General features: G+C 45.2%; 1 protein-coding gene and 1 long non-coding RNA gene across 3 annotated transcripts; one reads left to right on the plus strand and one right to left on the minus strand.

The window, feature by feature from the left end:
- Positions 1 to 5,077: 5,077 nt before the first annotated feature.
- On the minus strand, positions 5,078 to 7,794 carry LOC130538375 (uncharacterized). Of its 2 annotated transcripts, XR_008953853.1 has the most exons (3): positions 7,659 to 7,794; positions 5,561 to 5,632; positions 5,078 to 5,445 (listed from the first exon to the last, which is right to left on the minus strand). It is a non-coding gene; the product is annotated as an uncharacterized LOC130538375 (long non-coding RNA). The 2 variants fall into 2 exon arrangements; XR_008953852.1 differs by having other exon boundaries at positions 5,078 to 5,632.
- wnt3a (wingless-type MMTV integration site family, member 3A) lies at positions 7,692 to 17,632 on the plus strand. The gene is made up of 4 exons (XM_057055847.1): positions 7,692 to 7,938; positions 11,477 to 11,718; positions 15,898 to 16,163; positions 16,244 to 17,632. The coding sequence occupies exons 1-4, from the start codon at positions 7,868 to 7,870 to the stop codon at positions 16,721 to 16,723; spliced, it is 1,059 nt and encodes a 352-aa protein (XP_056911827.1). The 5' UTR covers positions 7,692 to 7,867; the 3' UTR covers positions 16,724 to 17,632.
- Positions 17,633 to 17,892: the final 260 nt, after the last annotated feature.

Below are 17,892 nucleotides of genomic sequence, written 5' to 3' on the forward strand. Positions count from 1 at the left end.
AAGAGGGGGAGTGAGAGAGAGAGACCGAGAGGGGGAGTGAGAGAGAGACAGAGAGGGGTAAGAGGGGGAGTGAGAGAGAGAGAGAGAGAGAGAGAGAGAGAGGGGGAAGAGGGGGAGTGAGAGAGAGACGGGAAGGGAGAGGGGGAGAGAGAGAGAGAGAGAGAAGAGAGAGAGAGAGAGAGAGGGGGAGTGAGAGAGAGAGAGAGAGGGGGAGGGAGAGGGGGAGAGAGAGAGAGAAGAGAGGGGGAGTGACAGAGAGATGGGGAGGGAGAGGGGGAGAGAGAGGGGGGAAGAGGGGGAGTGAGAGAGAGGGGAGTGAGAGAGAGACAGAGAGGGGGAGTGAGAGGGGGAGAGAGAGGGGGAAGAGGGGGAGTGAGAGAGAGAGACAGAGAGAGGGAGTGAGAGAGAGAGAGAGGGGGAGTGAGAGAGAGAGACAGAGAGAGGGAGTGAGAGAGAGACAGAGAGGGGGAGAGAGAGAGAGAGAGAGAGAGAGGGAGTGAGAGAGAGACACAGAGGGGGAAGAGGGGGAGAGAGAGAGACACAGAGGGGGGGGTTGATTCATAATCCACTTCACTGTTTCTTCATTGAATTTCTGATTTCTGATCTCTCCTGTCTAGTAAAATACTTGTTTACTGCCATTTAGTCGTGATTATTATATTGTAAAATGACAAACATAAAAAACCCTGTAGCGTTGACCCAAGTGACATATTTCATCGTGCACGTTTGAAGCGAAAGGCAGTTAAAAAAAAAAAGACTGCAAAAAAAAAAACCAGGAGTCTTCTCGGCATTTGAAATGATTTATATGCGCGCTGACAGTGTGTTGATTCATGGAGAGTTTCAGTTTAGACACAGGTGACAAAACAATCCACAAGAGCAGGTCGTGGGAGGACTGTGGGGTTGGATTCACAGTTGCAGAGCAGAAACTGCAGCCTTGGCGTCACGTATTCATCACAGCATATCAGCTTTGTCAACACGTGACAGACACCTGGTGCATTCTGGGTCGTGCATCCTCCATCTGGAATCACAATTCAAGCGGCGAAATCTTAGCGATTTCTCTCATTTGGCTGCACGAGCAGCAGTTTTTGGTGAGTGACGTCATCTTACAATAATCATAATAATGATGATGATGATGATAATGATAAAAAAACACCACCTGTTGGTGTCATCAGGCAACGCGCGGCACAAAAGGCCCGGCTTGCTGAGCAGAGTTATGGTTTCAGATTGTCTGTTGAGGTTAAACATCCGTCTGGCCTCGCTTCAGTGGAGACCACTGGTCCCTTCCAAACCACACGGAGGTGAGTTCATCCACCGTTCACGCTAAAGACGACCGTCTGCCAGCGGAACCGGGGAACCCGTTTCACAAGCAGGAAGCAAAACTCTTAATTACTTTGCGAACTGTCGAGCAGCGCGGATCAATCAGCCGGCGATTCATCTGGCTGAGGGGGAAATTTGAAGGCCGATTCCTGAAAACCGATGTTGCATGCTGAAGCAAATTTCTCGTGATGGTTCGACTCGGAGGTGCCATTAGTTCAGTGCCGAGGCCCCGTTGTGTTCAGGCGCAGTGGTCATCACAAGAAATGAGCAAATGTGTCAATAATAGCCAGCGGAGAAGGTCTTCGCTCTGCAGCTACCCTGCTAAAATCCAGTTTAAACACCTCTGGGCTACCGTCTGACAGCTTTGTGTTGGTACACACCTTCATTTCTGGCATGCAGAGAAGGAAATAAGGAGAGAGAGAGAGAGAGAGAGAGAGAGAGAGAGAGGTATCTGGACTTGGATCAGGTCCAGCTTTTCCCACTTTACATCTGTTCAGCACCTCTGCCAGGATCCAGGCACCGGTTCCCAATCCCAAACCATACTCGCCACAGACGCTCCAAGTGACTCCGGCGAGCCAAGTTTTTAACTCGGTGTGTTGAAACAAAGCAGCAACTTAACCTGGAGATTAGGAAGGATAATTACAGTTGTGTGTTCCACGTGATATTATCTCCCTCCGATCGCTGCTGTCGACAGATCACCGGTCCTGCCTGGTTATTTAAGCAGGGGCGAACATGACGGGTTGATAGGGAACGCTGTTGAGAGCTGCTTTAAAATAAGTTTGACATTTTGGAATATGTGCTTATTTGCGTTGTGGCGAGCGTAAGATGAGAGGACTGATACCACTGGCAGCTCTGCTACAGCCTGGCTTTCCCTGTTTTGTTCCATTTTTGCTCTGGCAAGAAGCAGATCCAGCACTTTTTTGGGGGGGGGGGGGTCAAAGTTCACCAATACTATTATGGGACCACTTATTCTGCCGTGTTAATTGACCAAATCCTTCAACTGACCCTGAGACTAAAGAGTCCTTTTAACAGGTTTTTATGATTACTCCTATTAACGCTCTGGAGGTTTGCTTCCACAAGTACCCTCCTTCACCCTAAGTCCCAACCCTTAACCCTAACACAAACATCAGCATATCTTTAGCGACGTAGCTTCCCTTTAGCTTTTTAAAAACTGCAGGCTATCAATCACGGTTTTACGGTAAACAGACACCAATCTTACCACACTCTCCGCTCCAACACACACCCACCTGTAACTATTAGCTAAGCCGCTCAGACTTGATGGCTCTAAGTTTAAATTCGACTTCAAATTATAGTCCAGTATTCATGCTGGTAGGTCTGTAAAGGCAAAGGAATGTACTTAAAAATAAAAAACTCTATTGGCCTGTCAGTCAGTGGTTAAGGAGAATCCTTCCAAAAGCTTTGGGTCCCCGTGGGCAGAGCTTTCTTGATAACACCTGGATTTAAGGAGATCAGCCCGAGGGTTTGTCAGTACATGACAAGAATGGACTCTAATCCCGAGCAATACCCGCCGGCCCTGCTAGCTGCTTGAGAGGAATAATTGATTCCCACACCCTCCACACTCACTCCCCCTTTTCCCAGACCTAACAACCAAGAAAACAGAGCTTGTTAAATCTGATGTCGAGGAAACACGAGGACAAAAGGGTGTGAGCTTATGTCCCCGCAGCTCCCGATAACTGAACCGAGGGTTGGTGCAAGTGTTGGAGGGGGTGGCGGAGTTTTGTAATGGATGCTAATCTCTTTAAAAGGCACAACCTTACCTTCATCTGCCATTTTCTTTCCCTCTGGATTATATCTTTGGCACTATTTGAACCATTCATTAACACTGGCCTTGTGCAAATGGGTGCAAACAGGACGTGGTCGATTGGAAAAAGCACGAGTGCTTAATAAACCGATTATGACAGTTCATTTCTGGTTGGTGTGAATAGTTTTGTACTGTAATTTTTATGCCCTAGATATACTTGTAACGTCCAATCGGTCATCAGGCTCGAAACCTTCCTACATTTTCATATTCAGAGTCCCAACAGTCATGGGTCAACAATGACTGTGGAGGGTTGATACACACCAAAGAAACATGCAGCTGCCATTGGGTTGTGGGTAGAGAGGCAGGGCCGCGTGACTGCAGATAAAGTAAAAAATGACGGGGACTTCCCTGGTAACTTTGGGGATGGGGGGGTTACATCATTGTTTCTAAGGTTTCTTTTTTTCCATCCTCTGCACCACCAGTGGTTCAACACTAGAAATTCATTCGGCAGCTGTCACCGAGGTACAAACGCTCAAAATGACTGACTTGAAGCCAAGTTTTAAATCTGATTTTAAAAAAAGTGCTGTTACATCAGGTGACCACTAGAGGGATATTCGTGGGTAACGATGGTAACTTCCGCTCAGGTTGTTCCATTTCTCTGCAGTTCCTTCTGAGCGCTTTAGCCTTGTCTGGCTTCTTATTGCCGAAATGCACGATGTGATGTCGACGCAGATGCCTGAGCATTGTGTGCTGGAGTATTTTAGTGCACATTAATTCGACACATAAACACACCATCTCACAGAAAATTAACGTAAAATATGAGGTCACTGTCTGGATTTCTAAGACTCAGGTCCTCCCCCCCTTTTCTCTTATGAATCAGCCTTGGTCTGACCTTGTCTCGGTATCACATCCCTGGAGAGGAATGCAAATCGTATCCGTTCAATCCCAACCCAGTTACCGCCAAACTCCACGTTCTCACCGCCCCATTCGGCTGCAGGGTCACATGATCTTTCCCACGTACCAGACATGATTTGTGGCTTAGGTTTGGAGGCTGACGGTGCGTCTGTGCCGCTCTGCTGTTTCAGGCGTCGGGTGCAGCGTGTGCAGCAGTTCTCAGGATTCAGGAAGAGTTCATCCAGAGGGGCTGTTCTTCTGAACGAAAGGTTGACTTGATTGCATCACAAAGGGGCAAGAAAATCACCTGGATACCTTTAAAGATGGCGGGCAGAAACTTTAGTGTTTACAGCAGTTGACGAAATTTTGAAGAAGGTGCAAGTTAGCTAAAATTGTTGAGGAGGAATTTAATCCTGCTTCATTTTGAAGTTGGTGCACATTTTCTCTTGAGCTGTTATGACACACTGGAGCCAAATTGAATGTGAGCATGTAGCAGCACGTCTGTATCTGAAAGTGTTTAGGTAGGCACACGTAAGCTGCTGCTCCTGCTGCTGTGGAACCATGCATGGAAGACCTTTAACGTTAGCTGAAATGTTTGGTTGGAGGAAAGCAGATGGAGTTTTGTGCCCCTTTGGTCTGTTCCATTTCCATCGCACCAGCGGCTTTGCTTGTGTTTCTCGCAGGGATTAATATCAAAACAGCCTTTTTTAGATTTAATATTGCATGATGCCATCCACTCTGGTATCACAGCAACGGGTAAAACACTCTGATTCAGCAGTGTTTATCCACAGCCATTCATCCAGGTTCACCTCCCCTCATGCAGAAAGTACCGACCGTGACATAGTCTCAACAGTAAAAAGCAATGGCAGGTGAAGGGTGTGAGCCAGGAAAGTGCACGCTGCTGCAGAGAGACAGATGATGTGGAGGACAGCGAAGGGTCGCGAGTGCTGACGGAACGGTATGATCTGCTTTGCTTAGCCTTAATGAAACAAGACAGAGGCCAGCTGAGCAGCTGTGGTCCCGTCAGCCTCACGCTCAACTGATTGCAACCCCGGATGGCCCGTAGCGAACTCTCTGTGTTTAAACGGCCAGACAAAGGGGAAGGAATGGATGAGAAAAAGTGCGTTTTATTTTCTTTTTCAGCGTCTCTTCCAGAATGTGATAGAAAACACTGGTGTACAGGTGGTTTCTGCAGTGCTGAGGCAGCATTGTGAGAAGGTCTACGAATGCTTTGAAAAGACGGATTATTGTAGGAAAATGATACACGTTGGCCTTGACACCTAAACCAGACAACACTTTTGATGATATGATGCTTATATATAGTGTGTAGAAATGGAGGAGTGTCCTTCCTGTTCCTGTCATTGGTCGCCAGTCATGGGAAACAAAACCAAAAGGTCTGCCTCCGCGTTATCTTCAGGATGGGCATTGCCAAAGGCGTTGACGTCCGCATCTCGCCTGCTGGCCTCTCATTTGCCCTTGTGTTAAAAAAAAAAAAAAAAAAAAAACGCTCCCGATAAGTGAAATCATGGGAAACAGCTTTCAAAGCTTCGCGTAAATCGTCTGAGGTCAGACGTGTTGCTTTTGAACCACCTCAGTCTTGGCATGACGGTGGACATTCGGCCCGGCTCCCGCTGTCCAGATCTCTGCCTTTGACCCTGGAGACTGAAGACAAACATTAATCATTAATCAACCCTTTGTTTATTACATTTTAACATAAATGGTCAAAAACAGGGGGACAGTAGTAGGGTTTTAGAAACAATATTTTCCAACACTATCCACTTTGTCGCCATGGATTTAGAAATAACGTGGTTGATGATGTAATTCCGGGGCAATTCTGACATCTAGTGGTGTGTTTGTGTTTATGCACCCCCGAATAACGCACGGAAGCGTCCGTCTGACCGGTCTCTGCATGATTTACAGCATCATGGTCCATCAGGAAACTATTCATGGAAAACTGAGTGAAGTAATGAAAATGTTAGCACTTCGACATGGTGTTGCATGGTGTTAGTGTAGCTGTGTTGTGTCAAGAAGAGGACAGAGGCCTCCTCAAAGCACCGACGGGTCTCACTAGTCTGGCTGAAACGGCCGTGCATGACATCAGCAGCATGGTGAGGTCACCGTGGGCACGTAGAGGAACCATGATGTCCTCCTGTTTTTGGGAGAAACTGAACAGATGCAGAGATTGAGCTGAAATGCGGAATTGATGGACAACCAGGCCGAAAGGGGAGGGGGAAAAAGAGCTGTGAAACGTAATTTTAGGATGTGACAATTCTGTTTTTGTCGTGCACTTTCGAGAGAAAGGGAAAGAACACACATATTTACTCCACAAACGTTGGCTCCCATCCCATTATTTGTTTCTTTATTTAGAAATATTTCTCTCTGTCGTTAAAGTCTATTCTAAATTACGGTATATCGACTTTACTCCCGGAAACTTGAAACAACTAATTAATTATTCACGCAGGATTTACAATACAACAAAATATTCTGTAATTTTGAAATTACCGAAGTTCAACTACTTATTTACAAATTAAAACAACGTAACAAATATAGTATATAGATACAGTATATACAATTATAGATATCCTAGTTGCAGTACACATATGTTCCACTAGACGGTGCTAATGTTGCGCTTCCTGCGGGGCCGCGCCAGTCAGACGTGAGTGTTGTGTCACGCAACAGCACGCAGGAAACAACCAGAGATGGTCCAACAACATGATCAGACACACGCTGAACATCCCGGAGATGTGCGTGAGACCCGCAAAAACACGTCTTGCTTGTGTTTTACTCTCAAATTCATACGAGGAAGATCTGAAACTCAAAAGCCAAATTTTAGATATCAGCAGTGAAGCTCAAAGTTGAGCTCATTTATTTATTGGTTTGTGTTGAAATAATGCAGTGAATAGTTAGAAACAAACACAAGCTTGGACAGAGTTTGTTTTTACGATTTTTTAAAATCCTTTTCGACCAATATTATTATTAGTAGTAGTAGAATTAGTATTATTGCTGCTGTTGCTTTTTATTTATCAGGTCTCAAAAAACCTGACAGACATATAAAAAAAATGTGTGCCAAGAAAATTAAACAAAAAAGTAGAGTTATAAACGTAGTTATACGCTGCTGGGATCAGTGAGATGAATTGAAAATAATGACTCGAAAATTAAAAAAAAAAAAAAAAAAAGGTACCCATAAATGCTCGTGTGATATTCCCACACATCTGCTAAAAAAAATAATGCTGCTGATTAATAATTTGAAGCCACTAATGTTTCTAACTTGTTGCCTCGGCGATCCGTCGGTTCTCTTCGCGTTTTACTTCCATGGAGACGGCTGCGATCAGGGCTGCGTGTCTCAATAATATGGAGCAATTCACACATATTTATTTCTGCATTTTAGAAGCTTCAAGCCAGGGAGTGAAATCCGGACAGGTTGTTATAGCTACGCGATCCACGGGGGTTCTGATGTCTATTTAAAACCCCTGGGACCCTCCCTCTCGCCTTTAAACAACATTATATATCACACACACTGCATGCTAATGCCACCAATTCTCAATGAGCACTAAAACACATCTTAAAATTAGCTCATTCTACCGTGTGAGTTCAAGCCGCCTGACTAAGCAACAGAGGGAACATATCATCAGAATTCCCCCTTTGGCAATACCTGCTGATTGGGTCTTAAAAACCAAGCGGCTTTTACCTTTTAATATTTGCCTCTTCTGCCACCAGTAGACGCGAAAGTCCGATTCCCCCCAGTTCCTCAAGGACAAGGATAGAGCCAAGCATCAATTAGCGCAGATTTCTTATTTGTTGTGTTCTTTTTTGCGGGGTTTTTCTTCAGTTCCGATCTGAGTGCGCGTATGAGCGCGCATGTAGGCTCTGCTGGAAAAGTTTTGCGAAGCTTTAAGGATGATATACCTTGGATGTTTCCTGCTGCTGTGTGGGCTTACGCGTGTCATGGCAAGTTATCCCATCTGGTGGTAAGTTTTTTATTCTTCTATTCCCAACGGCCTGTTTTTTTTTCTTTAAATACTGAGATTTGTGTGTTTGTAATCCGATTGTCAGCATCGGAACTTTTAGGCGCATTGACGTTTCCAGCTTGAAGGCGAGAATTCGGCTTTTTCGGCAGTGGTATTGTTGAAATGTCTTCAAACTAAACTAATCTAAACAGGGAAAAACATATACTAGATCAAAATCATGGATTAGTAAAGTTTGAGACTGAACCACCCAAACGGGCGCAGAAGAGACGCACTCCTAACAACCTGTTTGTGTCTTTGTGATACTGCAGCATGTCACAATGCATTTTTGTCAAAATATATATATGTATCCTGTGCAGCAGGTGCACATTTGTGTGCTTGGAAGTGCGTGTGTGCGCGCACGTCTGTACATGAAACCTTGCCTAATGCTTTGGAAATATTTCAGTAATGCCCCTTTTCAATGTCATGTGTGCATTTCTGAACCTTTTAATTCACTTTAATATACAGAAATGAAGGCTCAGTCACCAAACGCTCCACGAGTTAACACAAAGAAGGGCTTTTTTTCCCAATCAAACAAGAATTTAGCTGATCAAAAAGTTTATCAGGGAAGAAACTCGGAATTTCTAATTGCAATTTAAGACTTTTCTTTTTTAAATAAACGCGTCTACTGATGTTCTGTGACCGCATTTGATGCATCACTGCAAATACAAACGTCTTTTAAGCGCTGAAGAAAAAAGAAAAAAGCTGTATTTATAGTAAATCCTTTAATAATCGGGGTTGCTTTCATATTAGGTGTGCCTTAAACTGCTTCTCTCTGTGGTGATACTGATGAGAAAGTAATTATATGCACAGCTGGAAGGAAATCCAGATCTAACTGTGCAACGTCTTCGCCAAGAGATTTGAATCATCCACCGACTTTTGACTTTCCCAATCTATATTAGGATGTATTGTTTGTTGATTGTTGTTGTTTTTTCTTTATCTGATGGATTATGTGAAAGGGGCACGTTTCTCCTTCTGCGGTTGCTCAACGGCAGACGTGGACGCTGGCAAAGAAAAGGCCTCGGATTTCCACCTCCACAAAGTTTTGTCACGTGGAGCCAGATACGAGGGGCATGATGAGAGGCAGCTTTCCTCTCTGTCGTAGCGGACGTTGCGTCTCGATGGTTGGATTTGATCGGATCACTTCCACCTTTAAAATCGCTTGCAGACTGCGGGTGTATCGGCTCAGTACTCTTGATGTGCTGCTGCACGAGGAGCCGTTTCATCCCAGAATCAAATCGCCCGGGCCTGCAGAGCAGCTGCACTGCTCTCAGACTCGGAGGAGCTTCACGGGTGTCGGGCACAGGGATAGGCATTAAGACAGGTTCTTGTCTGTCTCGTTCCCAACCTGCCATGACATAGCCTGGCTGCACGCACGCACCACCCCACCACCCCCTTCCCTAGTCCACCCCACCTCAGAAGATAAATACCTGGAGGTGAAAGCTTGCTGCACATTCCTTTTCCCAAACATATTCTCTTGATGTCAAAGTCGGCTCCAAGGCCTCAGGGAACACAAGTAAAGTGGTAATTCTAAGGTACCCTGCTTGGGCTTGCTGAAATATGCATTAAAACCTGCACTCGATACACTTAGACAAGGGGGAAGCCTGCACCGAGGCTAAATTACAATATATGTGGCGCTTGAGTTTTGAATTTCATCAGTTTGTATTTCAGCGTGTCCACACAAACGTGAAGTTGCAAGTGAAACTGTCGAGGTGATCGACCATTAAATGACAGCGGGGTCAACCGACACGCCGAAGCTATTTTAAGATATTAACTAGTATCGGTTTGCAAATGCATTCAACATTTTAAAGCCATAACTCATGTCTGATGAGACATGCCCTGCCTCCTCTTTAGCCCATTTCCCAACACAGGAAGAGGTGGCATGGATTACTCAGCACCACTGAGACAGACACACACGAAGAGCACTGACTCATTTCACGTTCAGGAGGTCAGCCTGGTAGAAACACACTGCAGCATTTAGCTGAAGAGGTGCAGTTTTGGGATGAGCGCTGGAGGGAAGGATGTGCTTCGGGGTAGATGGACGGACAAGGGCCAAAGAGAGGTCATCACGTAACAGGAGTGCTGCTGTTTACTAATGGAGGCTGCAAACAAATGCAGACAGTTTCCTCTAAAGTCATTTTCAACTTGCCGTTGCTGTCTCGCTGTATGTTTTGTTAATGATCAACTGGACACTCCAGGCCTCTCCACATCCTGTCAAAACAAACCAAAAAAAAACCCCAATACGACACAAAATAGGGCTCACTGACATGATGGGTCGTACAAACGTCCTTGTCAAAACACACAGTGAAATTAGAAAATTAGAAATTATTAAGGCCATGATGCTTTTTTTTTTGTTTCCATCATTGACCGGGGAAGATCTATTCTCTGGGACTGGTTTAACTGGCAGGAGCCTGAGGCTGGCGTCGGTGGTTTTGGGTAATCTTATGATCAGCAATTAGTCGTGGAACAACGGCAAACAGGTCAAATGATAATGAGCTAACTACAGCAAAAGACCGCACACCTGTGCAAAATCACCAGAAGCTGTTCTCTTGTCTATAGCGGCCTCATCGTGCGTATCTTTTTCATCTTTAATGAACATTTAAAGAGCGAATAAGTCTAGTCTCCTTTGGCATTGAGAAACTTTGCAGATTATGCACAGAGTACCTGTCAAAGGCAAATATTCCACCTATGTCATTTCATCAGTTTTAGTGCTATTTCAATTAAAGCAGCTCAGCCTTGGTATGACAGTGTGGCCTATTAATGCTCACATGAAGGGCAAACGCTTAAAGATGGAGCCACATGAACAACACTAGCGTCAAACTGTCTGAGTTCCATATTACGCAATGACACAATGGACGTCTTTTTCCTATAATAACTAGTTTATAACAAGCCTAATTGAGAGAACACCTAAAAATCATGACAGAAAGATGGAGAGAAAAGCAAAGAAAAGAGCAAAACACAGATGTAATCAGCGAACCAAGTTTGCACTTGTTGTATCCCAGAATACCTTCCTCAAAGGAAAGAAAAAGGGGGGCTGGGCTCTGTTTTGCTCTTAATACACTCTCTGAAGTCTCATTGTAGGGTTTGCACTCTTATTAACCTAAGCTGAAGGCCTGTTAAGTGTGCGGACACTTAATAACATGGTGTAGCTTTCCGAGTTGTCAGCTCAGGGTCTATGAAGACTTCTACATGCGTTGTGGACTTTCATCTTAGACAGAAACATTGCCTGATTCTGAGTTAGCAAGGTTGCAATTTCAATAAACACAAAGGCCAGGTGTCTGCACAAAGGGTAGTTGAGGGGATAAAGGATGAACGTCTAATGGTAACATCGAATACAGCAAATAAACACAGACAATGGTACTTGGGAGTAAAATTACAATCCACCTAAAGAGAAAAATTAGCCTCCCACTTGAGCCTTCAAGAAGAAAACAATAGAAAAACAAGAAGAAAAAATGCACTCAGTTAGATACTGTGACTTTGTAAATTGCCATTGTCCTTATAGGTCACTAGCAGTGGGCCACCAATACTCATCACTGGGGTCTCAACCCATCCTCTGTGGCAGCATCCCAGGCCTGGTCCCCAAGCAGCTGCGATTCTGCCGGAACTACGTGGAGATAATGCCCAGCGTGGCGGAGGGCGTGAAGATTGGAATCCAGGAGTGTCAGCACCAGTTCAGAGGCCGACGCTGGAACTGCACCACCGTCAACGACAATCTGGCCATATTTGGACCAGTGTTGGATAAAGGTACCGCCAACACAGGTCACAAAACCGGCATATCAATGTATCAATGAGGAAGTGTGCATCCATAAGCAATATCTGAAACACAAGACATATGTAAGCAGCACAAATAGTCTAACGTTACAGTGTGTCACATCTATTTATCAAATCTGACACGGACAGAAAACTGTAATGGTTTAGTGGGCCCTCTTCTAAGTTCTTAGAAGGTCTTAGTTCTTCCAATCAACTGCAAAAACACCAGAACTGAAAAAATATGAGTTACTTTTTGTGTCTCTAAGCTGATTAACTCTTCAATTAACAATCCTATATTCTCTCTATGTTCTATTTACATTAGAAAAGCTTGGCTGGCTTTCTCCATCAGCCATTATGCACATTCAAATCCCTGTCTAAATAGACTTTGGACTGAACAAGCGCAGCGTAGCCGGCATGCATCAAATAATGTACACAATTAAGACGAGTGGGTTCTGTCTTGTTGGTGTTTTCTTTGGGAGGGAATTCCCTGGGAGGGCTCGTGTTGTACATGTTTGAAATTATTGCATTTTTCAAAGCAAATGTGGATGGTGTGTCGTAACTTTCCAGCTCTTGTCACGTTGGGATGCAGTCAATAATTTTAGCAAGAAAACCCCCAAATCATACAAGAAACGCTCATTATGCTCAGGATGGTTCTCTCCTCTTTTAAATAATCGATGTACTTCTCGCGTATTTAAAACAGTAGTTGAATTGAGGTTGCTTTTCGGTGGAAAACACAAGGGCTTCAATAATGAGAACTGTCACCTAGTTTAGGGAAGATTGATGCAGACACGAGGGGGGTTGGAGGCTAGCCGGGGCAATTGCTTTTAATAAACTCCTGAGCCAGTTGATGGAGGGGGCTTGGGCTCAAGTAGGTGGCTAACGATAGGGGTTCTCAATCCGGTCCCCATTGTGGTGCAAAATGCTACCTCATCTCCCCTCGCTGCCTCCCCTCCCAGGCCCGAATTGCAGAGGTGCTGAGTGGAAATAGGAGGCAGCTACTGGGCTTTAGTGAATCATTTTGATTGGATTAAGGTCACCGAGGCCCTTAATAATGTGAGAGGTCAAAGTGGCTGGATTAAGTGTCTTTGTCAGGGACCAAAAAGAGTGACTCAGGGGCTCAGGAGCCTTTGATAAGGCTGAGGAGGAGAGGACTTCCATTTGATTGATGCCGGTGTTATTTTGGGGTTTTCTTGTGTGCAACTGGGCCATTGTCTTCCCTAGTGTCTGCAGTGCTTGTCCACGATTCAGACTGTTGTATGTCAGTTTCCTTCTGCCATTTTTTTTTGAGAAGCGGGGACTGAAAGGAGGATAAGCGCCTTTATTGAGTTCAGAGGCTTAGTTCCTATCAGTTATCCCATCACCGCCCAGGTCCTCCTCGTCTTCACCGAGGATGTTGGAAGTTTGTTTAACAGAAGCAGATTAAGTGGAGTACTTCAAGAATGAAAGACAACAGGGCACGAAAGAAGAAGAAACGCCACCTCTGAGTTACAGAATGGAACATGGCTTCCTCTGAGAAAAACAGAAATATGTGATTATAAACCAGACCCATCACGTACACATGCTCCGTCTTACTCAGGATTCTTCTATGTGCATGTTGTTTCTCTCTTACACATGGCCTGGCCCTCTCTCTCACTCCACACCCCAAATCACGAGCCCTGCCTTTAGGCTACGTCTGCGTCAGCACTCATTAATTTACATTAACCAAAGTGTCAAAACATGCACCGCTGGAATCTGCCTGTGATGAAAGGTAATAGAAAGCTGCGCAGGTGTTCTTCAGTGTGCACAGCCAATCCCAGAAATGTTTTGGCATTCTTGGTATTTACAGAAGACCTACTTACGACGTGGGTATAATCAGACCCCTCTTTATGAGTCACATGACAGAATTGGCGACGGCCAGCGTTGCTGTAAAGAGTGGACAGTTTCACAGGTCTTGCCACCCACACGGGGATAGACGGGCATTGTCACCATTTCCTAAAAGCCATTAAACTGAGAAGGGGTTGTTAGGACGCGCACATTACATAACCTGTAAAGCGTGGAACGGACAGCAAAAACGGCACTCCGATTACCAGAGATTCAACCCAACTGATGAACCAGAATCGTTAAACCTCGGCTAAACCGACTGGGAAAAGACCAGGGGACGAGGGTTAGGACCTTTGACCTGAGGATGAGAAAGTGTAACGATTCGGGACGAGCTCAGAGGTCTCGGTTTTTCACGAGATGCATGTCTGCCCATGCTTGGGGGAGGGAAGCTCGCGCACCAGTATATCATTAACTCTGGGCAAAAAAGAAAGAAGGGGTGTGTTAAACGAAGTTGATGGGGGGACCTTAGCCCTGCTCCCCACTGAGCGCTGCTCGGAGCACAATATCGTCGCAACCATGAGATTAAGCAGGAGAAAAAGTGCTTTTCCCCATTCACACGCCCTTTAGATTGTTTTATTAAAGCATTTGAATAGGGATTTCCCCGTCTGCCGACAAGCAGGGTCCAGCCAATGCATAGTTCTCTGTTGCTATGACTTAACTCGGTCTCCACTAATCACTGGCCGGGGCAAATTTCATATAAAATATCTGGGGCCATTGTGGGACTAACGCAGCGTGACAGTGGCAGCACAATAGGGGATTCAACCCCCCAGCAGGTTGTAGGGACCACTTGGCCTACCAGGGTCTGCCAAAGTGGTGTAGGAGCATCGTCAGGGTAAATGCCCCAAAATACCATAAACCGGTTGTAAAACTGCGACACTGAGCAACGGATGTAGGAGCTGCTCAAGACACTTGAACAAGTGGATCATTTTTGGAGAACACATGTCCACAGCAATCATTTTGATGTCATTTTACTATGTACTATGTATATTGATGTTTAAAAAAAAGCTTTTATCAGCTTAAACAGATGTTGGAAAGTATTAATAGCTCAGTTAATACGTAGCCTTGTTTTATTTAAAACGAGAGTAGTCCTGGTGGCCGCTCAGTTAAAATTCTCCATGTGCAGACAACAGTGTGAGGCTTTTGCCGACGCAAAATTAAGTCACTAAAGTACAGATTGTGGAGCCTCTATTGTCCACACGCTTCAGCTCATTCAAGCCCTCAACATCAAAAACATGAATTCATCATTGTCGTTTCGCCATCCTCTAAAGTCCAGCTTCGTTGGCGGTGCAGGAACGAATGGAACCGACTTCCCATGACCTGCTCTGTATGTTAAAGGTGGGACAGAGCTTCAGGTGTATGGTGCATAGCCGTAACCCTCGCACGCATACAATAGCAGCATGCGTTGGGTGGTGGAGAATGCCAATAGACCTTTTTCTCTTGCATCATTGTTACTAATGCCCTTTAGTCCTCAGACTGGTTGGAACCTGCTGTAAGGGAGGCGCTCCCTCTAGTTTGGCTTTATAGTCCTCCTTTCTTTTTGCTTTCTTTCTTCTACTCTGTGTTCCTGGTTCTTTACACGGAGGCATGTGTAGTTTCTTCATCGCTCCTCACAGAGCCTGTGATTCTGTTATTGATCCGTAGCCATCGCTGTGCCTCAGTTCCACCTGGTGTTTCCATCTTTCTGCTCTTGCTCTCTCACTGTGTCTCTTGAGACCACACAAGTATATTAAGCAGATTCGGAGGCAACCACCTCACTGGGAGCTAGTTCTTTCTATCATTAAAACAAAAGTTGCTCAGGATCTAGACACCACAATCGCAGCTCCGGGTTGATCTGTTCCAGTGTGAGGCAGTTTCCTAACCTTTCAAAAGCTTAATTGAGTCCCTTAATTACAGGCCTGTCAGGCCCCTCTCTTCCTCTCATCTCTTTGGAAGATCCTGATCCCTCTGACTCATCAGTTTGTCATGTCAGACAGAGGCAAAGGGGCCGTGTCAGCTTTATTCAAAGAGAGGACAAGAAATGTCTGTATGTTACACAAAGCACCTCGAAAATGCCTGAAAATACAAATGGTGCAGAGGGAATCGTCATTACAGGTACCTTGCGTGTTGTTGGGCTCTTGCGGTTGACTTCAAAAATATTTGCTGATGACATCATCTGCAAGGGAACAGGTGGTGACCTATATTCTCTAGCTACCACCTCTGAATACGTTTGACACGTCATTGCAAAATCCTACCAAAAGTCAGTTGCGCAGACGCCTTTATCTCTACAATTTCACCTTGGAGAAGTCGTTTTCATTGTTCAACTTCTCATTCCAGCAACCCGAGAGTCGTCGTTTGTGCACGCGATCGCCTCGGCGGGAGTGGCCTTCGCCGTCACCCGCGCCTGCGCCGAGGGTTCCGCCCCTATTTGCGGATGCGACAACCGCCACAAGGGTCCACCGGGTGAGGGATGGAAATGGGGTGGCTGCAGCGAGGACGTGGAGTTTGGGACCATGGTGTCCCGGGAATTTGCTGACGCAAGGGAGAATCGACCTGACGCGCGCTCGGCTATGAACCGCCATAACAATGAGGCAGGAAGAATGGTGGGTTTCCGCTGACCGCTTTGGGACATTTTTCCGTTTGAATTGATATCAACCCATTTGATATTTTCTTCTATCCACAGTCTCTTAATGAGAAAATGTTTCTGAAGTGTAAGTGCCACGGGCTCTCTGGGAGCTGTGAGGTCAAAACTTGCTGGTGGTCTCAGCCCAACTTCCGAGTTATTGGCGACTACATGAAGGACAAGTACGACAGCGCGTCGGAGATGGTGGTGGAAAAACACCGTGAGTCCCGTGGATGGGTGGAGACCCTGAGACCCAAGTACAACTACTTCAAGCCCCCAACAGAGCGAGATCTGGTTTATTATGAAACCTCACCCAATTTCTGTGACCCCAATCCGCAGACGGGTTCCTTCGGTACCCGAGATCGGGTCTGCAACCTGACATCGCACGGTATAGATGGCTGCGACCTCCTCTGCTGCGGCAGAGGTCACAACACCAGGACTGAAAGGCGAAAGGAAAAGTGCGACTGTGTTTTCCACTGGTGCTGTTACGTCAGCTGTAAGGAGTGCGTGAGAGTGTACGACGTGCACACGTGCAAATAAAGACAACCGGTTTCCATCTTACGTCACCAAAACTTAAGGCGTCAGCAGGCAGAACAACATGAGAGGCTCTGAGGGACTCCAGTGGCAGGCACGTTCGGGCCAGTCGTTGCTGGACTGACTGAGTAGACGTCACAAACTGAGCATTGAAGCCTACAGATATGAGCAAAGATGCAGAAACGGAGAACTGTCAGCTGACTGACAAACACCATATTGGTGATTTTACGTGTGTGTGTGTGTGTGTGTGTGTGTTTACGTATGAGTGCGTTTTGTTGGGATTAGGACAGCACTGCCAATGTTTTCATATCTATGGGGCAAATACATTCCATGGTTTTTCTTTCCCGTTTAGTCGTTGTATTTTTTTTAACCACAAAAGCTTTTTGACATCATTTTTTTTCTTCCTAAAATTCCTCAAGTGTATGTGCGTGTATATCTGAAAACTAACATTACCTTTGTGTGAATGGTTTTTTTTGTTTGTTTTTGAAATAGTGTTAATATACTACTGATGTTTGGGTACAAATGCACTTGCACCTGAGTGAATGTAGTTATGTCGTTATGCTGCAATGTGTTTACATATCCTCTGTTTTGTAAGCTAACAAGCTAATATCTGCTTTAAAAAGTTAATTCTATTTTGAGAGTAAACATGACCTGCATCATCTGAACAATGGCAAAACAAAAACACTAACGTTATCCACATCTCCTGAAACACCTGGGAACACTGTAAGCTTTCATCCTTCCAGAACAACAACGCTTTTGAGCGACATCGATAGTTATGACCAAAGACAAAAGAAAACCTGCGGCGATCGGAGAGCTGGAAGCAAATCGGAATATCCAGCACTTGTACCATGTTGTGATATGAAGCATGCTCCCCTTTTTTTCTTATCAGTATTATTAAAGTCACATGAATCCCTGTGGGAAAGTTATTATTTATAAAAAGGGATGTTCCAACCACTGCTTTTCTTCTTGCATTTGTTTCAATATTTGCTGAATTAGAGGTACAATCTTGCAGGCACACATAACCCAAATTAAGCTATAAAATAAGCCGTAGCTTAGACAGTATAGTTTGCAAGTTATAGTTTAATGATGACCAAAAGTAGTGCATTTGATGAAACCCCCGCTCAGCTGTGGATTCTTGCCCCCGCCCCATCAACTAAACAACAAGCAGCATCACA

This window comes from Takifugu flavidus, chromosome 15 (assembly GCF_003711565.1).
Source record: "Takifugu flavidus isolate HTHZ2018 chromosome 15, ASM371156v2, whole genome shotgun sequence".
NCBI lineage: Eukaryota > Metazoa > Chordata > Actinopteri > Tetraodontiformes > Tetraodontidae > Takifugu > Takifugu flavidus.